The sequence below is a fragment of the Pseudophryne corroboree genome, chromosome 6 (assembly GCF_028390025.1).
Source record: "Pseudophryne corroboree isolate aPseCor3 chromosome 6, aPseCor3.hap2, whole genome shotgun sequence".
Lineage (NCBI taxonomy): Eukaryota > Metazoa > Chordata > Amphibia > Anura > Myobatrachidae > Pseudophryne > Pseudophryne corroboree.
Window position 1 is genome coordinate 637,285,872 of NC_086449.1, and position 26,548 is coordinate 637,312,419.

Consider the following 26,548-nt stretch of genomic DNA (forward strand, 5'->3'; position numbering starts at 1 on the left):
AGGAACCTCCTAAAACCGAACCAAGTCTCAGTGCATCAATGTACAAGGGTTCTGGGTAAAAATGGTGGCTTCCTACGAAGCAATCCCATTCGGCAGATTCCACGCAAGACTTTCCAGTGGAACCTACTGGACAAATGGTCCGGGTCGCATCTTCAGATGCTTCAGCGGATAACCCTGTCACCAGGGACAAGGGTATCCCTCCTGTGGTGGTTGCAGAGTGCTCATCTTCTAGAGGGCCGCAGATTCGGCATGCGGGACTGGGTCCTGGTGGCCACGGATGCCAGCCTGCGAGGCTGGGGAGCAGTCACACAGGGAAGGAATATCCAAGGCTTATGGTCAAGCCTGGAGACATCACTTCACATAAATGTCCTGAAGCTAAGGGCCATTTACAATGCTCTAAGCTTAGCAAGACCTCTGCTTCAAGGTCAGCCGGTGTTGATCCAGTCGGACAACATTACGGCAGTCACCCACGTAAACAGACAGGGTGCCACAAGAAGCAGGAGGGCAATGGCAGAAGCTGCAAGGATTCTTCGCGGGGCGAAAAACCATGTGATAGCACTGTCAGCAGTTTTCATTCCGGGAGTGGACAACTGGGAAGCAGTTTTCCTCAGCACGACCTCCACCCGGGAGAGTAAGGACTTCACCCAGAAGACTTCCACATGATTATAAACCGTTGGGAAAAACTCGACAGGTATTGCGCCACGTCAAGGGACCCTCAGGCAATAGCTGTAGATGCTCTGGTAACACCGTGGGTGTACCAATCAGTGTATGGGTTCCCTCCTCTGCCTCTCATACCCAAGGTACTGAGATTGATAAGATGGAGAGGAGTAAGCACTATATTAGTGGCTCCGGATTGGCCAAGAAGGAATTGGTAACCGGAACTTCAAGAGATGCTCACGGAGGATCCGTAGCCTCTACCCCTAAGAAGGGACCTGCTCCAGCAAGGACCTTGTCTGTTCCAAGACTTACCGCGGCTGCGTTGACGGCATGGCGGTTGAACGCCGGATCCTGAAGGAAAAAGGCATTCCGGATGAAGTCTTCCCTATCCTGATCAAAGCCAGGAAGGATGTAACCGCAAAACATTATCACCGCATTTGGCGAAAATATGTTGCGTGGTGCGAGGCCAGTAAGGCTCGACGGAGGAAATTCAACTGGGTCGATTCCTACATTTCCTGCAAACAGGAGTATCTATGGGCCTGAAATTGGGGTCCATTAAGGTTCAAATTTCGGCTCTGTCAATTTTCTTCCAAAAAAGAACTAGCTTCAGTCCCTGAAGTTCAGACATTTGTTAAAGGGGTACTGCATATACAGCCTCCTTTTGTGCCTCTAGTGGCACTTTTGGGATCTCCAGGTGGTTTTTGGGTTCCAAAAGTCACATTGGTTTGACACACTTAAATCTGTGGAGTTAAAATATCTCACAGAAAAAGTGGTCATGCTGTTGGCTCTGGCCTGGGCCAGGCGCGTGTCAGAATTGGTGGCTTTATCCTGTAAAAGCCCTTATCTGATTTTCCATTCGGACAGGGCGGAATTGAGGACTCGTCCTCAGTTTCTCCCTAAGGTGGTTTCAGCGTTCACCTGAACCAAACCTATTGTGGTGCCTGCGGCTACTAGGGACTTGGAGGACTCCAAGTTGCTAGACGTTGTCAGGACCCGGAAAATATATGTTTCCAGGACGGCTGGAGTCAGGAAATCTGACTCGCTGTTTATCCTCTATGCACCCAACTAGCTGGGTGCTCCTGCTTTTAAGCAGACTATTGCTCGTTAGATTTGTAGTACAATTCAGCTTGCACATTCTGTGGCAGGCCTGCCACAGCCAAAAATCGGTAAATGCCCACTCCACAAGGAAGGTGGGCTCATCTTGGGCAGCTGCCCGAGGGGTCTCGGCTTTACAACTTTGCCGAGCAGTTACTTGGTCAGGAGCAAATACGTTTGTAAAATTCTACAAATTTGTTACCCTGGCTGAGGAGGACCGGGAGTTCTCTCATTGGGGGCTGCAGAGTCATCCGCACTCTCCCGCCTGTTTGGGAGCTTTGGTATAATCCCCATGGTCCTTACGGAGTTCCCAGCATCCACTAGGACGTCAGAGAAAATAAGAATTTACTTACCGATAATTCTATTTCTCGTAGTCCGTAGTGGATGCTGGGCGCCCATCCCAAGTGCGGATTGTCTGCAATACTGGTACATAATTATTGTTACCAAAAAATTCGGGTTATTGTTGTAGTGAGCCATCTTTTCGAGAGGCTTCTCTATTATCATGCTGTTAACTGGGTTCAGATCACAAGTTGTACAGTGTGATTGGTGTGGCTGGTATGAGTCTTACCCGGGATTCAAAATCCTTCCTTATTGTGTACGCTCGTCCGGGCACAGTATCCTAACTGAGGCTTGGAGGAGGGTCATAGGGGGAGGAGCCAGTGCACACCAGGTGATCCTAAAGCTTTCTTTAGATGTGCCCTGTCTCCTGCGGAGCCGCTATTCCCCATGGTCCTTACGGAGTTCCCAGCATCCACTACGGACTACGAGAAATAGAATTATCGGTAAGTAAATTCTTATTTTTAAGAGTGCCCAGTCTCCTGCGGAGCCCGTCTATACCCCCATGGTCCTTACGAAGTACCCAGCATCCACTAGGACGTCAGAGAAAATAAACTATTACCACTTCTATTTTTGAAAGCATTCTTACTTTGCAGCATTTTTCCCCACACCTGGCTAAAACTACTGCACAGTACTGTAACTGGGTAGGCATTTACATTTGTCCAGCCAGCTGTGATGTCAATGTCTGTGGTTCCTGCAGCCAGCATAATGGATTGGTTGTTCAGATGCCCATACACACAGTACATACATCTGCCATGCTCTGCAGGGCTAACGTAATATGTCTATGATCAATGCTGTTCACATACATATAGGCTGTACACACAAGCTGATGCACTTAGCGATATATAGTTTGCTGGTTGTATGAAGGATATATCACATAGTATGTCACCCAATATTAGTGTCAAACACACAGATATGCCTGTCCAGCAGGTAGGTCTTCCTAAAGTCATGGTGAGGAACAGCACTGCACAAAATAGTGAATCGGGAGGAATCTGGGGAACATGCATCATTTTAAATGTGTTTTAGTGCATAGCCTAAGGCCCAAATATTCTGGATAAGAGACCCCAAACCTGTTTATTGTTTTCAAGCTAAGCACGGGCCTAATTCTAATCCCAATGTAAGTGCTGGCCATGTCGCAAAGTGACAGTTTTCGGTATTCTGTGCAGGACCCGCTGCGTATGTACTGTACAGGTCCTGCATTGTCAGAAGCAGAACAGCTGCACACATCAACTGTTTGACAGTCTACAGCCGTTTTGGGGCGGGGAGGAAGCGGCAATCGCCTCTGTTTCAATAAATGAGGTGTGTCACCTCCATTTTGCGGGAGTGCTAAAGCCAGGGTCTCAGTCTTTCAACAGAGATTTATTGGTCTCTTTGTAGCAGCTGCAGTGGCTTGCTTGCATGACCCCATGGGTCACACAGCCAATTGATGGTGTCACAAGTGATCCGAATCTGTATTCTAGGATGCAGCACTGGATCACAAATTCTTCCAGGAGGGGTCTAATTATACCAGACGCATCCTGCTGCATTACCACTGTAGGGCATCACTGCTGCTTCCAAAAACCTTTAATTTAAGGGGCAATCATGTACAAGGCTACACCATGCTTTGTAAGTGCTTGCCCCTTTAAAAAAAAAGATTGAGTTCGTCCAGCATCCCGCACGGCATCTGAAATCGGACTTCATTACTTCCTGTCCTATATGTTTATGAGTGGTATTCTGAGATTGTGGGGTTGTTGGTAGTAAATGAAGGGTGTGGGTGTAAATACTGCTGAGGTGTTATTAGTGACTGAGGTGTGTGGGTGTTAGTGCTGCTGGGGTGTTATTAGTGAAAGAGGGGTGTGGGTGTTAATACTGCTGATGTGTTATTAGTGACTGAGGCGTGTGGGTGTTAGTGCTGCTGGGGTGTTATTAGTGAAAGAGGGTTGTGGGTATTGCTGGGATGTTAGTGAAGGAGGACCTCTGCTGCAGCACTAACACAACTATTAAGTTAGTAAAAAAAATAATGGTGGTGTGGGATGCAGTGAGGTATGTGAGGTCAGGAATAGCTAGGCCTGCTCAGCTGGCAAGCTGAATAAAATAGATATAAGGGGAGGGGGGAGCAGTTGCTAGGCTATAAAGTCAATACATACATAAAGGGGGGTTCAGTCACAGTGCATGATTGTACTGAGGAGAAGCAGGGTGGATGAGTCTAGAGAGACACAGGAGTGTTGGAGAGATACAGGAGGAGATGACCCTGGTAATACACAGGAAGATGGTGCTGAAGAGATGTTCCACCACCTCTCCAGGACCACTTCAAGCCCTTACTACAACCATAGCAATTCTAGCAAAAAAATAAAAGGAAGCTTATGAGAAAAAAAAAGAAAAACTATTATGATTTACGCATACATACTAACAACCAGGGGTATATTTACTAAAGTGCTGTTTTTTAGAACTGGAGATGTTGCCCATAGCAACCAATCAGATTCCAGATATTATCTTCTAGAAGGTGCTAGATAAATGCTAAGTAGAATCTGATTGGTTGCTATTTGCAACATCTTCATTTCTAAAAAAAACTGCACTTAAGTGAGGAATTACACTTAGGTGCTTGCGTCTTATAGTAAGCAATAATGCCGATAAATTTACTATGCAGCACTATTGAAAGCTGCCGCATGTTCTGCATATTTAGCCACTGGACTTAAGTGGTAACAATATTAAATACAAGTGGCCAAAATTGCAGGAGTTGAGGCAGACTTGAAAAGCACTGCATAGTAAATACATAGAAAGAGATATTTATTTCTATAAATCTAAGAAAGAAAACTTGTTTGGTTCTTGTGTGATCAGACCTGATATATAAATTATATGTAATCTTTTTATCAGTACTTTGAGAAACAATGTCTCAAATAATGAATTCATTTACCTTTCCCTATATTTAAGATACCTGCTTCAAAAGTCATCTATATTATTGTGCAAAAATAAAATAAAAAATATTCCATAGGCTCCACAGGGGAGACAATTGGGTGTAGGTGGCGGTAAGGACCGGGCACCAAACAGTTAAAGCTTTAGGTCTCCCAGGATGATCCGGTCCTTCCCCTATACCCCGCCCACAGCTCAGGCACTTCAGTTTTGTCAACAATCCCAAGGCAGGAGCAGGATAGGAGAGAAGGAAGAATTGGTACACATGAGAACACATTCTTACGAACAAGAGAAGAGAACTGGTGATTAAGAAAAGAAACCCATAAAAGCCAGGTGAGTCAGAGTGGGCACCTTGTGGTCCCTATGGACTTCAAAGAAAGAGAGTTAACAAAGGTAAGTCTTCCACGACTCTCCTTTTCTTCTTCACTGTCCCTAGGAAGACAATAGCGGTGTCACAAAACAGTTGTTCAAGGGAGGAGATGCTCCTGAGCGGATAGGAGAATCCAGCGTCCAAAGGAAGCATCTTGAGAGACAAAAGTATCAAAGGCATAAAACCTGAGACAGGTGTGGACAGAAGACCATGTGGCCGTATTGCACAATCGTTTAGCAGAGACTGTAGCCGGCACAGGAAGGTCAGCTTGCGTATATGCCTGTGAGATAATCATGCAAAACCCTCTGGCCAGAGTCACTTTGTCAGCAGGCCAGCCCCTCTTGTGGAAGCCGTAAAGGACAAATAGGAAATCCGATTTCTGGCGGGAACTGATACGATCCACGTAGATCCAGAGGGAACTGGTACGAGCCACGTAGATCCGGAGAGCTGGACCACATCCATAGAGGCCTTCCCTGCTGAGAGTTCTGGTGAGTGGAAGGCCGGTACCACAATTGCTTTGTTAACTTGGAAAGATGACACCACTTTGAGAAGGTAACCAGGCCGAGTTCGAAGAACAGCCCTGTTGTGATGAAAGATCGAAAAGGGAGAGCGACCCCAAATCTGACACCCTACTGGCAGCTGCAATAGCAAGAAGAAAAAGGCTTCAAACAGAGACTCCTGATGTGCTTGGAGAACCACTGACAAATCCCACAGAGCCACTGGAGAGACAAAGGGAGGTTGAATATGGAGAACACCCTGAAGAAAGGTGCGGACATCCGGCAGTGAAGCAATTCTGCGCTGAAATCATATTGAGGAAGCAGAGACGTGCACTTTCAGAGGGGCCAGACAGAGTCCTAGATCCAATCCAGCTTCAAGAAAGGTAAGGAGACCCTAAAACCAGAGGGTCATATCGACGTGCAGCCCACCACTGGCAGTATGCATGTCACACCAGGTATTAGATACTGACGGAGGCTGGTTTCCGCACTCTGAGCATGGTCTGGACCATAAAGCGAGAGAAACCTTTGGACCCTAGGACGGATGACTCGAGAGCCACACTGTCAAAGACAGACGAGCCAGGTCCGGGTGTAGACAGGGACCTTGAGATAGCAGGTCTGGTCATAGTGGAAGTAGAAAGGGAGCATCTGTGGAGTGACTCTGGAGATCACTGAACAAATGGTGCCTGGGCCATGCCGGAGCTAACAACAGGGCAGTGCCTCCTTTTTGCTTGAACTTCCGAAGAATCCACAGAAAATGGGAGACCAGAGGGAAAAAGTATGGCATACTGAAGGTTCACTTCACTGCCAGGGAATCCACGAAGGCTGCGTCAAGATCTTGCATCCTGGACCCGTTCATGGGAACATTGGGGTTGTGTCGTTAGGCCATGAGGTCCACATCCGGCAGGCCCCACTTGTCCACCAGAAGATCTCTGTGTGTGTGGAGATCACTCGCAGGAGTGAACGTCATGATGGCTGAAGTCCTCTTCCCCGTTGAGGACTCCTGGGATAAACACAGCCGACTTGGCCAGAGAGATGGTGTTCAGCCCATCGGAGGTGAGCCACTTCCAGCATTGCCAACCAACTGCAAGTGCCTCCCTGATGGTTGAGGTAGGTCACCGTAGTGGCATTGTCGAACTGGACCAGGTCTTGCGATAGAGTGAGGGCTCGGTAGACAGCTAGTAGCTCCAGGACGTTGATTGGTAAGCAACTTTCTGCAGGAGTCTAACGGTCTTGAAAAGTGTGTTGTCCAGTCACTGCACCCCATCCACGAATACTGGCATCTGTCATAAGAAGGACCCAATCCGAAATCCAAAAGGGTCGACCCTTGTCCAAGTGCGACGTCTGGGGCCACCAGGTTAGAGACCAACAAACTTCCGGAGAGAAGACCATCACCTGGGACAGGATCAGGTGTTGCAGGGGCCTGGATTGGAACTGGGCGTAATCCACCATGTCGAAGATGGAGAACATGGACCCCAAAACTTGCATGGTTGAGTGGATGGACACTTGGCGACTGTGCAGCAAACTGCATACTCGTTGCTGCAGTGCTGAAATTTTGTCTGCTGGAAGAAAAATCCTCTGGACCCAAGAGTCCAGAGAGCTCCCTGATGTATTACCCGTTGTGAAGGCATCAGGGATGACTTTTTTCCAGTTGATTAGCCAGCCCGTATTGCTGCAGGAAAGCAGTAGACAGCTGAAGATGACAGTGAAGGACCTCCAGAGTTTTCTTAATCAGTTCCCGTCAGAAGCTCAGGCCAGGCAGGAGTTTCGGTGCCAGCGGAGGGGGTGATGAAGTTGCAGCGCTGAAATCTGATAGACTTACAGCGCTGACAGACCAGATAAAAAAAATCAGTGAGAATAAAGTAAAAATAAAAAGCTTTTCGGCTACCTGTCATGGTGCTTGCAGGAAGCAGGTGCACCAAGTAAAAACTTTGTGTCTGAACATGGAGGCAGGGTTATAGGGGAGAAGAGCCAAGCATTCAGGGATACCCTTAAAGATTTAACTGCTTGGTGCCCAGACTCCCATCCACCACCTACAACACTGATGTTCCCTGTGGAACCTATGAACCCTGATGAAGAAAAGGAGAGTTATGGTAGACTTACCATGGTTAACGCTCTTTCTGCGAGGTACACTGGGTTCCACAGGGAATACATCGGGGTGTAGAGCGGGGTCTTGGATCCAGAGGCACCATCAGGCTAAAGCTTTGACTGTCCCAGGATGCATTGGGGCCTCCTCTATAACCCCACCTTCAGGCACTGAGAGCTCAGTTTCGTTAACCAGTCCAATGTAGGAGCAGGTAGCAGGAGCAGATGTTAGTCACATAGAACCACAATCTCACGACAGGAGAGGGTACCAGCGGCTAATGCCATACAACCCAAAGAAGCTAGGTGCGTCAGGGTGGGCGCCCTGTGGAACCCAGTGTACCTTGCAGAAAGAGAGTTAACCATGGTAAGTCTACCATGAATCTCATTTTCTGCAGCGGGGTACGCTGTGTTCCACAGGGAATACATCGGGGATGTCCTAAAGCAGTTCCTCAAGGGAGGGGACGCGCCTTAGTGGGTAAGAGAACCCAACGTCCAAAAGAAGCATCCTGGGAGGCGGAAGTATCAAAAGGCAAAGAACCTAATGAACGTGTTCACTGAGGACCACGTAGCCGCCTTGCACAATTGTTCAGCAGACGCGCCACGGCGGGCCGCCCAAGAAGGTCCAACAGAATGAGCTTTAACTGCAGCAGGAGCTGCGAGTCCAACCTGTGCATAAGCTTGTGCAATCACCATTCTAATCCATCTGGCCAAGGTTTGCTTATTCACAGGCCAGCCACGTTTGTGAAAACCAAACCAAACAAAAAGGGAATCTGACCTCCTGATAGAGGCAGTCCTCTCCACATGGATACGGAGAGCCCTAACCATATCCAAAGAACGTTCTTTGGGAGACAAAGGCCGGAACCACAATCTCTTGGTTAAGGTGAAAATATGACACCACCTCTTGGTTAAGGTGAAAATATGACACCACCTTAGGCAAATAACCTGGGCGAGTTAGTAGAACTACCCGATCCCGGTGGAATATGAGAAAGGGTTGACGACAGGACAAAGCGCCTAAGTCTGACACCCATCTTGCAGAGTCAATAGCCAGCAAGAACAGGACCTTGGCTGTAAGCCATTTAAGGTCCACCGATTCAAGAGGTTCAAATGGAGACTCTTGCAGATCATTCAGCACAACAGACAAATCCCATGGAGCCACAGGAGGGACATAGGGAGTCTGAATCCGAATAACGCCCTGAATGAACGTCTGAACATCAGGTATAGAGGCAATTTTTCTCTGAAACCAAACCTACAAGGCAGATATATGAACCTTGAGGGAGGCCAGACAAAGACCTAAGTCTAGGCCTCTTTGCAGAAAAGCCAGTATCCTGGAAGTTCTGAATCTATGCGTAACATAGTATTTGAGGTTTTAGAGAGGCAAATTGCCCATCGTGTTCAACCTGTTTTAAGTTGTGATGATTCTACATACTTGCTAAATAATGTTTTATGACTAGTTAGCTACTATAACTCACGATACCCCCGGATTAACCACGTTGATATTTTAAGTATTATAACCTTGGATAGCTTTTTCATTCAGAAATGTATCCATTCCTTTTTTAAATCCAATTACTGAGTCCGCCATTACCTCCTTCCCTGGCAGGGAATTCCACATCCTGATTACCCTAAACAGTGAAGAACCCTTTCCTCCGTTGTGTTCGGAACTTTCTCTCCTCCAGTCGCAGCGAGTGCCCACGTGTCCTAAACTGTGTTCTTTTAATAAAGAATTCCTCTGATAACTCTTTGTGATGTCCCTTTACATATTTGAAGATATTAATAATATCTCCTCTTAGGCGCCTCTTTTCTAGTGTATACATATTCAGCCTAGTAAGTCTTTCCTTATAGTCCAGTCCTTCTAGGCATTTAATCAATTTAGCAGCTCGCCTTTGAACACTCTCGAGTTCACTGATGTCTTTTTTATACAATGGTGCCCAACACTGATCACAATATTCCAGGTGCGGACGTAGCAATGCCTTATACAGCGGCATGATTACTAGTGATGAGCGGATTCGGTTTTACTCGGTTCTCAAAACCGAATCTTATTGGCTCACTGATGTCACGTGTTTTGGATAGCCAATAAGATTCGGTTTTGAGAACCGAGTAAAACCGAGTAAAACCGAATCCGCTCATCACTAATGATTACATCCGAGTCCCTTGTCTCAATTCCCCTTTTTATGCACGCTAGCACCTTACTTGCCTTCTTTACTGCGTTTTGACATTGTGTACGGTTATTAAGCCTATTATCAATAAATACCCCAAAATCTTTTTCCAACTGTGTTTCCCCATTTAATATGTAGGATGCAAGTTTGTTTTTAGTCCCAAAATGCATAACCTTGCATTTGTCTGTATTGAACCTCATTTTCCATTTAGACGCCCAGAGTTCAAGTTTAGATAGATCATTCTGCAAGGACTCCACATCCAATTCTGAATTAATTACCTTACACAGTTTAGTATCATCTGCAAAAATTGACACTGTGCTTTCCAGGCCTATTTCTAGGTCATTGATAAATATGTTGAACAGTAGTGGTCCGAGTACGGACCCTTGTGGTATTCCGCTGACTACTGGGGACCAGGTTGAGGACTTACAGTTGACCTGTACTCGCTGTACCCTGCTATTCAACCAGCTGCTTATCCATGTGCAAATAGTTTTTCCTTGGCCAATCTCCTTTAATTTGATCATCAGTTTCCTGTGAGGAACTGTATCGAAGGCTTTTGCAAAATCTAGGAAGACCACATCCACTGCTTTTCCTTGATCAAGATTATTGCTCACTTCCTCGTAGAAGCTAATTAAGTTAGTCTGACATGATCTGTCCCTCACAAACCCATGCTGGTTCTTGCGAATAATCCTAGCGGACTTTAGATACTCCTGTATGACGTCCCTTAGAATTCCTTCCAATATTTTCCCCACTATAGATGTTAAACTAACTGGTCTGTAGTTTCCCGGAAGATTTTTGGATCCCTTTTTAAATAATGGCACTACCTCAGCTATACGCCAATCCTTCGGTACCATGCCTGATCTAATTGAACTATTGAAAATCAAGTATAGGGGTCGTGCTAGTTGTGGACTAAGCTCCATAAGAACCCTCGGGTGAAGTCCATCAGGACCAGGTGATTTATTAATCTTAATTTTGCTTAGTCTCTCCCGGACTACTTCTTCGCTTAAACAAGTATCTAACCATGAATCATTACTGTCACAATTGTTATGCTCTACTCCCACCATCAGTTCTTCACTGGTGAATACTGATGAAAAGAATTTGTTCAGTATTTCCACTTTTATTTTGTCATCATTTATCAATTCTCCTAATTCATCTTTTAATGGACCTATAGTCTCCTTTTTTAACCTTTTACCATTTATGTATTTAAAAAAACTTTTTAGGATTGGTTTTACTCTCTATAGCGATTTGCTTTTCATTTTCCATTTTAGCTGCTCTTATTGCTTTTTTATTACACTCCTTGTAATACTTGAAAGACTCCTCCTTTCCATTAGATTTAAATGCTTTGAAAGCCCGCTTTTTTTATCCATTTCTGCCTTAACCTTCTTGTTAAGCCACATCGGTTTGAGTTTAATACTCCTGCGTTTACTGCCCATGGGAATAAAGTTATGAATATTGCTATCCAGCAACCCTTTTAAAACATCCCACAATTCCGAAGTGTTCTTGTTATTAAACAGAACCTCCCACTCTATGTCGTTAAGTGCACATCTAAGCATACTGAAATTAGCCTTCCTGAAGTTAAATGTTTTGGTGAAACCCCTGTAGCTATGTTTCCTGAAACTGATGTCGAATGTGATCATATAGTGATCACTGTTACCCAAAGTCTCCCCAACTTTAGGGTTTGATATAATATGGACATCATAAAAACGGCAAGTGGTTCAAGCACCATCCACACCGGTTCCCTGCTGCCACAGAAGCTCCCTGGGTGCAGTTTTTATAATTTGTTCACGTGCTGTTTGAACTGTTTGGCCACGGTTCCATTGTCTTCCGGTAATTACCCCGCTTTACATGTTACCAGGAGCCTATTGGTGGAATACTTGTTATATTTTATGTGTAATTTAAAAAAATAATTCACTTGTGTATTAAACAAACTTCACTATTGCTACCTTTGTTTCATTTCCCTATGGTGAAACCGGGTATTATGAAAATGGAAGTTTGAGAAAGAATTGGAATAGAACCACATTCTCACAGCGCCGGCTAAGTTTTACACTCTGTTTAATTTTTGTTGTATCACTTTGGTGAGGGGTGAAGGACACCTCTTAAGAGTGTTCATTGTGCTGGCTGCAGTTGTTGCGCACGGAGTAATTGGTATAATTTCGCAAACCGTGATGCTTCAAGAGCCATGCCATCAAAGTCAGTCTGGCCAGGTCTGGGTAGAGGCAAGGGCCCAGTACGAGGAGGTCTCGTTGTTGAGGAAGTAAAGGGGATGCCCCATCGAAAGAGCCTGCAGGTCTGAGAACCAATGCCTGCTCATACGTTAGTGTGGCTGCCATTTAGCATTTTAAACTGTTCAGTCACTGCATTAACGTATCACATGTAAACTACTTGTATTGATTGTTGTAGCTAGTAACACTATCCTGTAGCGTACTTCACAGACGCAGCGGGACAGATATCCGACGGCCTCACAAAGACGGACGCTGCTAGCAGCGCGTGTGGCCTGTGTAAACGGCAGGCGGCGGCTGACGGCTGCATGCGGCAATAGACCGCGGCCCTGACAAGCTGTGCCCCAGATGGTCCCGTACTGACATACAGTGATCACATTATTTATAATTTGAGAGCGGGGGGCAGAGGCAGATGGGTGCAGATCTAGACGTACTGCATCCTTATATTACTATATACTTACCTGTCCATGATCATTACAAGCGGGATAAATCATAGTGAAAAGCATTTATGAGGATGGTACATAAGTGTCATAAATCTGTAGATATTACCTCTTCGTATCAGTAGCACTGTATCAGTGGTATCTTATCAAGTGTAATGAGCTTATTGAATGGTAAATACTAGATACAGTGTGCGAGACACACTTTCACTACCCTCTATGGGAACAGCAATCAGATACTTAGATTTTTCAATATATGTGTGAAAGTGTAGGTACAAGCCACGGCAAGTTGGGACATCTGGCAGAAATATAGTACAGTAAGTTTCCCCCCATTACATGGTGATATTATACACACCAGTAACATACTGCCGCTATATATATCTCCTACTTAAGTGACGGGAGTTAGAGTGGGGTGAGACTGCGGTTATACATCCTGACAATATTTCTCCATCATATACTAACTTTTGACAGTTAATATAAAGTGACACATGAGGTAGAAGGACACCACATCATTAGTGTCCTCAGAGATAACAATCGTGTCAGACCGTTACACTGCTCTACAGCATATTACATAGCCGCAGCGGGATATATACCCGACGGCCTCACAGTGACGGACGCTGCTAGCAGCGCATGTGGCCTGAGAAACGGTAGACGGTGGCTGGCGGCTGTACGCGGGAATAGACCGCGGCCCTGACGAGCTGTGTCATAGAATGTCCCGTATTGACAGACGGTGACCACATTGGCTAAAATCTGAAAGCGGGGGGCCAAGGTGAACGGGTGCAGATTGAGATGCACTGTACCATTACATACATAATTGATTTGGATTATCAATAGTATAACTCATGTTGACAAGTACCAACAAAGATAGTGTATAAGTGTAATAAATATATAGCCATCATTTTCCTGTATCAGTAATATTAGCAGCAATTTATCTATCACAAGAGCTCAGTCTGAGCGGTAAATATTCAACAGCGTGTGAGACACACTGTCACTTTTCTGAATGGGGATAACACTTAGATATTTAGACCCTTTCATAATATGTGTTAAAGTGTAGATATTAGCCAAGACTAGTTGGGACACGTGGCAGGAATACAGTATACTTTTCTCCCCCCACTATATAGTGATTAGTAAGACGTCACTGCTATATATATCTCCATTGTAATTGGTGGGATTCAAAAGTGGGATGTGTTTGTGGCCACACAATCTGACAACACTTCTCGACTAATACTTGTTGATAGTAGACACAAGTTGGGACAAGTAGGAAGATACTATATCATCAGTGTCCTCAGAAATATTTAACATACATGTTTAATAACACATTGCTGTTATACAGTACATGCTGAACTGGCTTGGGTGATCCCAAATAAGAATTTAAAGCATAGTCACATTAGGAATCCCCAAATATTATCGTATAGGAAGGCTACATAGATTTACTCTGTGAGATAGACACTCACGATAAATGTATTAATTAGAACATGACATTGTCAGATTAATTATAGAGTATTTTCTTGGAGACAGTGATGCGCACACTGCCAAGACTGAGAGTGAGTGTCAAATAAATAGAAAAGACAACTGAGTTACAGTCTAATTAGTGAGACTCAAAGGATACAATTGTTTCCACTTGGACACCAAGATAGAAAATATTATAACATACATGGATACATTCTGAACACTTGGGAGAGTTAAGGTCCGTACACACTTAACGATAAAATGAGCGACGTCGCTCATTTTCCCCCTCCTTGAGCGACGCCGCTCATTTTATCGTCAAGTGTGTATGCCGCCAGCGACAACCGATGCGCGGCCCCGCGGGTCGGCAACGATCGTCGCTGTCGGTAGGGCATGCATGAAGGATGTGGACTGTCGTCCACGACCTTCATGCAGGGCTGGCGGGGGCGTGACGTCACTGAGCGATATGAGCAGTCATATCGCTCAGTGTGTGTATAGTCGACCGCCGGCCGGCCCGGGAGGGGGAAACATTAGACGATGTCGCTCACAGAGCGACATAGTCTAATGTGTATGGGCCTTGAGGAATTAAAGGCTGCAGTGACTGAATTTTTATTTCACATTTGTTTATTATTTTGATATCACTTTGTCTCTCACGTGCACAATAGTTTTAAGTTCATAAATAAAAGTAATATTTTAACATTAGTGGTCAAATATCATCGAGGATATCTGACTTTAAGAATATTATCACTTAGTCCGAACGTGCCCACAATAGGGAATACTTTCTTCTTCTGGTTTTTACCTGTGAAGCAATGCCGTCTGGGCCACGCTGGAGCGACTAGAAGCAGCCTTCCTCCTTCTTGTTTGAACTTCAGTAGAACCTTGGGCAAAGGACACTGGAGGGAATATGTAAGACAGCCGAAAGTTCCATGGAATTGCCAGTGCGTCCACGAACGCTGCTTGAAGATCCTTTGTCCTTAATCCGAAGACCGGTACCTTGTGATTGTGTCGAGACGCCATTAGGTCTACATCCGGTAGACCCAACAAGTCCACTAGGAGTTGAAAGACTTCTGGATGAAGACTCCACTCTCCGGCGTGTACGTCCTGGCGACTGAGGTAGTCCGCTTCTCAGTTCAGGACACCCGGAATGAACACTGCCGATATACTTGGCATATGGCGTTCTTCCCAATAAAGGATTTTTGACACTTCCTTCATAGCCATGCAGCTTCGAGTGCTGCCTTGATGGCGTTGTCTGACCGTACCTGAATCAGTTTGTTCCGTACCAAAGGCAGCTCTAGGATGTTTACTGGGTGGAGTGATTCTTCCTTGGTCCATCGATCCCTGAAAAGAGTGTTGCTCCAACACTGCTCCCTATCTCCTTAGACTGGCATCCGTCATAAGGAGGACCCAGTCGGGGATCCAGAAGGGACGGCCCCTGCTCAATTGCTGGTCCTGGAGCCACCAGGTCAGCGACAAACGAACCTCCGGAGTCAACAAGATCCTTTTAGATCTGATCCGCTGAGGCAGGCAGTCCCATTTAGCAAGATTTCATCGTTGCAGAGGGCGGGAATGAAATTGAGCGTCGACACTATCAGGCCAAGTGAATCAACACTCTGGGGTGATGAATGAAGTGTCTTATCCTTTCCTATATTTTCAGTACCTTGTCTGGAGACAGGAACAGTCTCTAACTGTGTGTGTCCAGGAGCGCCCCTATGTGCACCATGCTCTGAGCTGGGACCAGCGAGGACTTCTTCCAATTTATTAGCCTTCCGTGGGCTTGTAAGCAACTCACCGTCAATTGTAGATGACTGAGAAGGACATCGTGGGAACTCGCCAGAATCAGCCATTCATCCAAGTACGGGAGAATTCTGACTCTGGCGACGGAGGTGCGCCGTCATCACGGCCATAACTTTGGTGAAGATCGGAGGAGCCGTGGCCAGTCCGAACGGCAGAGCCTGGAATTGGTAGTGACTGTCACCAATAGCAAGCCGCAGAAACTGCTGATGCGATATGGCAATAGGAATATGCAGATAAGCATCCTGTATATCTAGGGATAGCATGTAATCTCCGGGTTCCATCGCCAGCATAATAGAGCGCAATGTTTCCATACGAAACTCGGCGACCCTCACAAATTTGTTCAGTGACTTGAGGTTGAGGATAGGCCGAAAAGGCCCATTGGGTTTCTGGACAAGAAACAGGGTTGAATAATAGCCACTGTCACGTTGGGACTGAGGTACCGGCACAACCACACTATACTCAGAAGAGAACCTACCACAGTTTGGAGAGCCTGCGCCTTCAACAGATTCGAAGGGAGTACCATAGCGCAAAACTGGTGATGGGGACGTCTCTTGAAGGAGACAGCGTACCCGTGAGAGACAACTTCCAACACCCAAGCTTCTGAAGTGGTCTTTAACCAGACCTGGGCATACTGCAGAAGTTGGCCTCCCACCCTGAGGTCTCCCAGAGGGAGACCCGCCTCATCATGCGGCAGGCTCGTCTTGTTTTGAAGCAGGCTGACGGGCTGCCTGGGACTGTTTTGTCTTGGGCTTGGTGGTCTTGGGAGCCTGAGATTGTCTGGGGTAAGACTGACCCTTGGCTTTCACTTGTGTTCGAAAGGAACGAAAAATGGTAGTATTCGCCTTCTAAGCAGAAGGATTAGTAGGAGGAAGAAAATCAGTCTTAGCAGCTGCTAATTCAGACACTAATTTATTCAGGTCCTCTCCAAATAAAATGTCCCCCGTAAATGGGAGTACCTCCAAGGTCTTCTTGGAGTCCAAATCCACTTTCCACGACCTTAACCACAGTATGCGGCGAGCCAGGACAGACGTGGATGACACTTTGGCTGCCAGTACCCCCGCCTCAGAGGATGCCTCCTGAATGTAATAGGCGGCGGTGCATATGTGAGACAGGTATTGTCTGGCTTTGTCAGAAACATCCTCGGGCAGCTCATCCTCTAACACCTGAACCCACGCATCAATACCCTTTGCGGCCCAAGAGGCGGTTATGGTGGGCCTATGAATGGCCCCTGCGAGGGAATATATAGATTTCAGGCATCCCTCCACACGCTTATCTGTCGGTTCCTTCAGGGAGGTGACAGGCAGAGTAAACGACACCACGAGACGGGTGACGTGAGAACACTTACTACATAACTCTGCAGGGAGAGTGTAACAAGCCAAAGCCCGTTTAGGGAGCGAGAATTTTTTTTACCTGGGGTAGACCAGGGTTCCTTTCCTGATGTCCACAAGATGATCAGAATAGGGTAATACAGTTTTAACCACCTTCTATTGTTTAAACATATCAGTTTTCTTGGCCACTGTAGTGGAATCCTCATCCTCAGTGATCTGTAGGATCTCCTTAATAGCACCCACCAGGGCAGCGACATCAACCTTTAAGGTAGAATCCTCATCAGTAACGCTTGATTCAGAGTCTGACAGGACCGTATGCTCCCCCTCCTCATCAGATCAAAGATCAGAAAGGTTAGTGGATTGTGAGGAGGAAGCAGTCCGCTTAGAGGATCCAGAGACACGGGAGTGACCTGGGGTAGATTTCGGTCTAACCAAAGAGTGATTTAACTGTTGCAGCTGGGTAGACAAATTCTCTGCCCAAGGCGGATTTACTATAGGGACAACTTGTGGTGGCAGAGGCACCGGAAATCCCATTGGGGGCTAAACGGTCCACCAGAGTCCCCAGGAGGGTAGTGAACATAGCCCAGGGTGGCTCCATTGTAGTCACAGGAGCTTCAGGCTAACTGGGAGGTGTATGACATTTAGTACACCGACCATCACACAATACTTCCCCCTCATGTAAACCTCTGGAGCATATCTTGCAAATTACAGGATCTTCCAGAGTTTTACTGCCCTTATTGTTAGATATTGTAATAAAGCAACAATCAGGCTATTAGTATGATGAAGCCAGACAGAGTACACAACTTGCGGACAAAGTACACAAACAGCGCCAGAATACACAAACTTGTGAACGAAATCCTGGTGTACACGACTGTAACACAGTAAAATATCCGTATAGTGATAAGTACTGTGTACAATATATTAAAGGATCCTAACACACCTAATCCCTTTGGGTATAGAACATAGTGATAGCTACCTTGTGATACACATGAGAGTGAAACCATACAGCAGGTGTAGGCACACAAAGTCACAGGCAATGCAGAGATTATTATAAGCACAATAAAACTGCACTGGACTAATATATATATATATATATATATATATAAAAAGGGGGGAGGGGGGAATATAGCGACCAACGGTGTCTTTAAAAACTCACAATGAAGGTGTAAAATATAAATACAATTTATTCACATAAAATAAAGTTTTCACATAAGGTTTTACACATAAAAATATCTTAATAACAGGTCTCTTTAAAAAATGGGATAAAAACAATTTACACAATTCTAAGTATATTACCCGTTAAAAATAGATAAGAAGATTATAACTTAACTGGGTATAAGGTCACTGCCAGGTTGCAACCTGGCAGTGACCTTATACCCAGTTAAGTTATAATCTTCTTATCTATTTTTAACGGGTAATATACTTAGAATTGTGTAAATTGTTTTTATCCCATTTTTTAAAGAGACCTGTTATTAAGATATTTTTATGTGTAAAACCTTATGTGAAAACTTTATTTTATGTGAATAAATTGTATTTATATTTTATACCTTCATTGTGAGTTTTTAAAGACACCGTTGGTCGCTATATTCCCCCCTCCCCCCTTTTTATACATTCTCTTATATCGCAGGGAACTACCATCCCTGTCTGGGGGTCAGCTGACACCCTTTTGAATTTTTAGGGAGTGTCTATTTTTAACTTCACTTTTTATGCTATATGTTATTTCTTATTCTTAATAATTGTCAAACACAAGTGGCGCAATAACTCCCCCCTATCCATATATATATATATATATATATATATATATATATATATATAATACGAAGCGCGGTCCTAGACTGGAGGTATATATCAGAATACTCGTACAATATATTATGTAATAGGTACACTCTTTCTTAACTAACGCTGTTTGTACCAGAACATGTATAATACTCAAGTGTCTGTAAAGTCTCAGCACTGTGGACAGGCGGCTTTACAAGACAGACCTTGCCCTGCAATCCCAGAGACCAGTAGTAGCTATGCTCAGAAGATGGCAACCAGCGTCTCTGTCAGGAACTGAGGGAGAGTGTGAGGCAGCTCCAGGGTGGGAAATCTGTGAGGAGATGGTGCCCTGGGCCAGGGGAGGGGCTACAGGTCGAGCGCCAACTCCCCTATGCTGGGCCTCACTGCCGGTTCTACGGAGCCTTACCATAAGGGACGTTAGTACACCCAACCTATACTCCTATGCCCGGGTGGATATAGTGGGGTCCCTGCTCGGTAACAGTGTCCATGCCAGCGTCGCAGTCCGTCTCCATAGACTACGACAGGAACGCAATTTTGTGGCGGGTCCTGCCTGGGGGACCCTCTTACCTCATCCCTCCGTAGCAGCCACGTGAACCACGAGAGCATCTGCGACCATGTGCCTAGGCAGGAGCATCTCCGCTGCAAGTACCCAGGATCTGAGCTGCGGGAGTATGCAACGTCACTTGGGAGGTGACGGAGACAGAGCACTGAATGTCACCCTGACATAACAGTGATGCGTCCCATGAAGTCTTCTATAGCTTTTTCAGGGCTGCCCAGTGCAGCCCGCCTGTTAGGTGACCTGCTACCTGCAGGCACCACTCGAAACTGAGCTCTCAGTGCCTGAAGGTGGGGTTATAAAGGAGGCCCCAATGCATCCTGGGACAGTCATAGCTTTGCCTGATGGTGCCTCTGGATCCAAGATCCCGCTCTACACCCCGATGTATTTCCTGTGGAACACAAGTACCCTGCTGCAGAAATTAGATTATATTAATGTGCATGCCCCCCTTCTTATTGCCAAGGTACTTTTGAAACATCAGTTTACCACAAGTTGCCCAAAATCTTGAATGATACATACTGGTTGAAGCATTCGGAGGAAGGATCGTTGAAATGGCTGTACGGGTTTCCTCTAGACAGTGAGTTCATACACAGCCAGCAGAAGTACTGATGACAGCCAGTGCAAGTCATTTTGTTGCATCCCTCGACTTTCTGTCGCAGAAAACAGAAATTTAAATTTCAGGCACATCTGTCATCATGGATTAGCATCAGTGTGTATATGTATATATATATATATATAAATATCTATCTGTGTTCAATAATGCTTTTTATATTTTGTAATGTGTCTATTTATTCCATGCGGACATTTTTTTTTCTAATGCTAGCCATGTCATATGTTAAATAATAAAGTGGGAACTTATCAGCTTTATAATAGTTTAACACTTTTATATACTAATCTTTAGTTATGATTTCAGTCTAATTTTTCTAATTATAGACTAATTACCAGCCCCTCAAATGGCCAACAACATAACAGTAATGTCAGCGCTGACGGCTATGCGCGCCTGATAGGAATAACACTTGAATTGCTCCGTCGGGGGCCATCTAGTGGCAGCTGGCACGCAAACCACTTAAATTCCCCCTATAGAGGCAAGGAGCAGCGTTAGCATTGTATTATATAGGATTTTGTATAAACAAAAAATATTTTCCAGTGTTTAGTATATTCCTGAGTGGTCCCCAGTGGCCATATCGTTCTTAACCTATGCAGACACTTACTGGGGTCCTTTACTTCAGCCTGCAGTCCCAGAGTGCTAAGGATACATGCACTCATTGCTACTCCCCAATGTAACATTCATTTTAAGCACTACGCAGACGATTAGTTCTAGAAAGAACTGTATAATACAGTGGTTAGGCTCTTGCTTTGTTCAGCACAGAGAAACTTCAGTTTTAGCCCTTGTAAGAGGTAACCGAACCTGAATATGAGTTCCACATCGAGGACAGCACTTGGAGTTCTGATCCAGCCACTCCCTACTCTCCATTTCTTCCACTGCTTTTTGGATGACCCTCTTGCCATACCTCTTCTCCAGGAATTTCTTGCCATCATCATCTGCATCCAGATACTCAGTGCGTAATAAGATGAGCTTTTCTAGCGACACCAGAAACAAGTCTTATCTTTACAAGAAAAGATCTAATACTGATATTACTAAATATACCATAATGTAATTTAATTTGCTGTAAACTAATGACACAGTTCATGAATTTAGATTAGACAAGGGATTTTGAGGTGAAATGATTGCTTTTGGATTTCAATGTGTATTGTTAAAAGACTGTCCAGCAAAATAGGTGTTCAATATAAACCACACTTCCTCTCATCAAATAGATTGGAGAAGAGGTCACTTGCTGTACCTGACATACTCATAACCAAAGTCATATTCACACAAGTCTCAGCAAGGTAGAGCCTCTCATTACAAGTAGCTAGGGTGCGCAGTGTAGGGCCCCTCCCCCTATATAGCCAATATGTGTCTGTATGTATACTTGTAGGTTGAGACTCCTTCAGGTTGGATTGGCACCCCTCCCCAACTACCTTTGATTGTTTTAAAGTAGGAAACTAGCATTTGACTGCACACTGAATAAGGCACAATTACAGATAAGACCTTTATACATTTATATAAGGGGGAATGTAATTGGTTGTGAGAATCAGGGAGATATTTTGTGAGTTTTCCTGTATTTATCAAGTGGCAATCAGGAGAACTCTCACAAAATATCTAACTTCCTGATTATAACACCCAATCACATTCCCCCCATAGTGTCAGTTGTGGGGTGAGCATTAGGGCATGGAGCCCTGTGAACCGCTCTGGCTGGGCCGCTTCAGGGTATCACAATTTAACACTTCATATCACTTTCTTTGTTTGTTTTTTAGCTATGTAAAATTGTGGCATTTACATTTTTTTCACACATTTTCCTCTCTTGTAACACTCCTAACACTGAGCAGCTGCTTTCACTCACCTAATACTCTAACACTTCACTGCTATCTTTCATTTGTGTGATGTCTTGGGGTGGTTTTGGCTGGGCTGGTTTGAGGGTGCCCAGCACCCCTACGTGAACCCTTAGAATATTAGGGACTTACCTGATAAGGTGACCTGGATGTTTGTGGGTAAGCCCATAACGTTGGCCAAATATCTGCTAACAACCGCTCATTTAATGTTTAATTGTAAAATGTATTTGAATTTAGAATAGTAATGTTTGCATGGTGTACCTGCAACTGTTCTATTTGTAATACTCATACCCACCCCCGCTCTATTTTCTAGGCTTTACATCCTGGAGAAACTTTATGAGGAGGACTATGACACAAAGTCTGAGGCATCATTTCTCTGTTCTCCAGGCTCTGAAACCTGAGTAAGCGAAAATGTATCGGCAGTGACTGGAGTAAATAACGAGTTTTATGGTAAGAACTTACCTTTGTTAAAACTCTTTCTGCGAGGTACACTGGGCTCCACAAGGATAGACATAGGGGTGTAGAGTAGGTCTTGATCTGAGGCACCAACAGGCTCAAAAGCTTTGACTGTTCCCAAGATGCATAGCGCCGCCTCCTCTATAACCCCGCCTCCCTGCACAGAAGCTCAGTTTTTAGTTAACCAGCCCAATGCAGTAGCAGGAAAAGAGACGACAATGGTTAGTAGCCACATACACCACACTCTCACGACAGGAGAAGTGTTAGCGGCTAATGCCATACCAACCCAAAGAAGCTAAGTGCGTCAGGGTAGGCGCCTTGTGGAGCCCAGTGTACCTTGCAGAAAGAGTTTTCACAAAGGTAAGTTCTTACCATAAAACTCGTTTTCTGCCGCGGGGTACACTGGGCTCAACAAGGATAGACATAGGGGATGTCCTAAAGCAGTTCCTTATGGGAGGGGACGCACTGTAGCGGGCACAAGAACCCGGTGTCCAAAGGAAGCATCCTGGGAAGCGGCAGTATCGAAGGCATAGAACCTAATGAACGTGTTCACGGAGGACCACGTAGCCGCCTTGCACAATTGTTCAAGGGTCGCACCACGGCGGGCCGCCCAAGAAGGTCCAACAGACCGAGTAGAATGGGCCGTAATGTGAGCAGGAGCTGACAGACCAGCCCTCACATAAGCATGTGCAATCACCATTCTAAGCCATCTGGCCAAAGTCTGCTTGTGAGCAGGCCAGCCCCGTTTGTGAAACCCAAACAGAATAAAGAGAGAGTCAGATTTCCTAACAGAAGCAGTTCTCTTCACATAGATACGGAGAGCCCGTACCACATCCAAAGACTGCTCTTTGGGAGACAAATCAGGAGAGACAAAGGCCGGTATCACAATCTCCTGATTAAGGTGGATCGAAGAAACCACCATAGGCAAATAACCGGGACGAGTCCTAAGAACCGCCCGGTCACGGTGAAATATCAGATATGGGAACTACAAGACAAGGCACCCAAATCCGACACTCTTCTAGCTGAAGCAATAGCCAACAGAAGCACCACCTTAAGGGAAAGCCACTTAAGATCAGCTGAACCAAGAGGTTCAAACGGAGACTCTTATAACGCCTCCAAAACCACCGACAAGTCCCAAGGAGCCACAGGCGGGACATAGGGAGGTTGGATACGCAACACACCCTGAGTAAAGGTATGCACATCAGGTAAGGTCGCAATCTTTCTCTGAAACCACACCGACAAGGCAGATATTTGAACCTTGAGGGAGGCCAGACGCAGGCCTAAGTCCAGGCCCTGCTGAAGAAAGGCCAACAACTTGGCTGTACTAAACTTGGAAGCGTCATAATTGTTAGATGCGCACCAAACAAAGTAAGAATGCCAGACCCTATGGTAAATCCGAGCAGAAGCCGGTTTCCGGGCCCGTAACATAGTTTGAATGACCGCCTCAGAAAACCCTTTAGCCCTCAAGATGGAAGCTTCAAGAGCCACGCCGTCAAAGACAGCCGGGCTAGGTCCTGGTAGACACAGGGGCCCTGAACGAGGAGGTCTGGGCGTTGTGGAAGTAGAATTGGATGCTCTGACGATAGGCCCTGCAGGTCTGAGAACCAGTGCCATCTGGGCCACGTTGGAGCTATGAGAAGCAGAATTCCTCTTTCTTGCTTGAACTTCCGAATTACCCTGGGCAGGAGTGACACCGGAGGGAACACGTACGGCAGCTGAAACCTCCACGGCACCACCAGCGCATCCACGAATGCTGCTTGAGGATCCCTTGTCCTTGCTCCGAAGACCGGAACCTTGTGATTGTGTCGAGACGCCATCAGATCTACATCTGGAAGGCCCCACTTTTCCACTAGGAGTTGAAACACTTCTGGATGGAGGCCCCACTTTCCGGCGTGTTCGTCCTGACAGTCTGAATTGGGAAGCAGAAAGTCTGCTTCAAAATTCAGGACTCCCGGAATGAATATTGCCGATATGGCCGGTAGATGGCGTTCCGCCCATCGCAGAATCCGTAAAACTTCCTTCATTGCCAAACGGCTTCGAGTGCAGCCTTGATGATTTATGTAAGCCACTGTGGTGGCGTTGTCCGACTGTACTTGAACAGGACGGTTCTGAATTAAATGCTGGGCCAGGTTCAACGAATTGAAGACCGCCCGGAATTCCAGAATGTTGATCGAGAGGAGAGATTCCTCCTTGGTCCACCGGCCCTGAAGGGAGTGTTGTTCCAGCACCGCGCCCCAACCCCTTAGACTGGCATCTGTCGTCAACAGGACCCAGTCGGATATCCAGAAGGGACGGCCTCTGCACAATCGTTGGTCCTGGAGCCACCAGTGCAGCGACAGACGGACCTCCGGAGTCAATGAGATCATGTGAGACCTGATCCGGTGAGGCAGGCCGTCCCACTTGGCTAGAATCAGTCTCTGGAGGGGGCGAGAATGGAATTGAGCATACTCCACCATGTCGAATGCTGACACCATGAGGCCCAGCACCTGCATCGCTGAATGTATCGACACTTGCGGATGAGAAAGGAAGCAACGAATCCTGTCCTGAAGCTTCAGGACTTTCTCCTGGGACAAGAACAACCGCTGGTTGTGAGTGTCCAACAGCGCTCCCAGGTGCACCATGCTCTGAGCAGGAACCAGGGAGGATTTCTTCCAGTTGATGAGCCACCCGTGGGCTTGCAGAAACAGGACAGTCATATCCAGATGACGTAGGAGAAGTTCTGGGGAATTTGCCAGGATCAACAAGTCGTCCAGATACGGCAGGATCCTGATCCCTTGATGGCGGAGTACCACCGTCATCACCACCATAACTTTGGTGAAGACTTGCGGAGCCGTAGTTAAACCAAAAGGTAACGCCCGAAACTGGTAATGGAGGTTGCCAATCGCAAACCTCAGGTACTGCTGATGTGACATTGCTATAGGAATATGCAGGTAAGCATCTTGTATGTCCAGGGAGACAATATAATCCCCAGGTTCCAAGGCTAGAACTATAGAGCGAAGGGTTTCCATACGTAACTTGGAAACTTTCACAAACCTGTTCAATGCCTTTAGGTTGAGAATGGGCCGAGAAGACCCATTCGGTTTCGGGACTAGAAACAGCGGAGAATAGTACCCCCGGCCCCTCTGAGCAAGAGGCACCTGTACCACCACTCCTGTATCCAGGAGGGTCTGTACCACCGAGTGTAGAGTTTTTGCCTTTGTCTGGTCCAAAGGGACGTCTGTCAGGCAAAATCGATGAGGGGGACGGTTTTTGAAGGCTATGGCGTAACCTCGAGTGACTTCCCGTACCCAGGCATCTGAAGTGGTCTTCAACCACTCCTGGGTATACCCTAGAAGCCGGCCCCCCACCCTGGGATCCCCCAGGGGGAGGCCCGCCCCGTCATGCGGCAGGCTTATCGGTTTTGGAAGCTGGCTGATGGGCAGCCCAGGCTCTTTTGGGCTTTGGCTTACCAGGTTTGGAAGTGCTGGCCTGTTTGTGGTACGCCTGACCTTTTGCTTTACCTGAAGGACAAACAGAAACAGATCATGGTGCAGATCAACTTTTTAGGGGACCAAGACTTTATTTACAAGGAAAAACTCACAATTTAAACAGATTAAAAAAGCATATCACCACTCAGGGTAAAAAATGAAGGGGGTGCTGGCGTGACTGGTATTCCAAAGTTACCCTCCCAGATGGTACAGGGGCTCCGCTCGTGGTTCCGGATACCACGAAAGCCGGATAAGGATAAATGAAGTCCAGCGTCAGGTCACCCACGGTCAGAAGAGAACACCAATTGCTCAACGCGTTTCGGACGCTCTGGTCCTTCCTCAGGAGCATAAAGGTGTACAGCAAAAGAGCATGTATTTATACCTAGATCTAATGACACAATAATGTCCATGTGAGCAGCTTTCTCCGCCCCAAACAGCCGAACGCACGTCCGCAACCGGAAGTGGCGTTGACCGGAAGCGGAAGTTGTAATGCGTTCCACCGCTAAGATCCGGAAGTTCACTGTGCGTTCCAAATACGGATAATCACAAACGGGAGTCCA

General features: G+C 46.1%; 1 protein-coding gene across 5 annotated transcripts in view; it reads right to left on the reverse strand.

Annotated features, from left to right (window-relative positions):
- Positions 1-26,548, reverse strand: part of RNF14 (ring finger protein 14) — a 161,753-nt gene that overhangs the window by 24,008 nt on the left and 111,197 nt on the right. For 4 of the 5 annotated variants that reach the window (XM_063928148.1, XM_063928147.1, XM_063928150.1 and 1 more), the window contains 2 exons: positions 21,044-21,216; positions 20,155-20,285 (listed from right to left, as the gene is read on the reverse strand). The exons of the other annotated variant lie outside the window; for it this stretch is intronic. In XM_063928148.1, the coding sequence (XP_063784218.1) occupies positions 20,155-20,285; positions 21,044-21,216 (304 nt within the window). The remainder of the gene's footprint in view (positions 1-20,154; positions 20,286-21,043; positions 21,217-26,548) is intronic. 5 annotated transcript variants of the gene reach the window in all.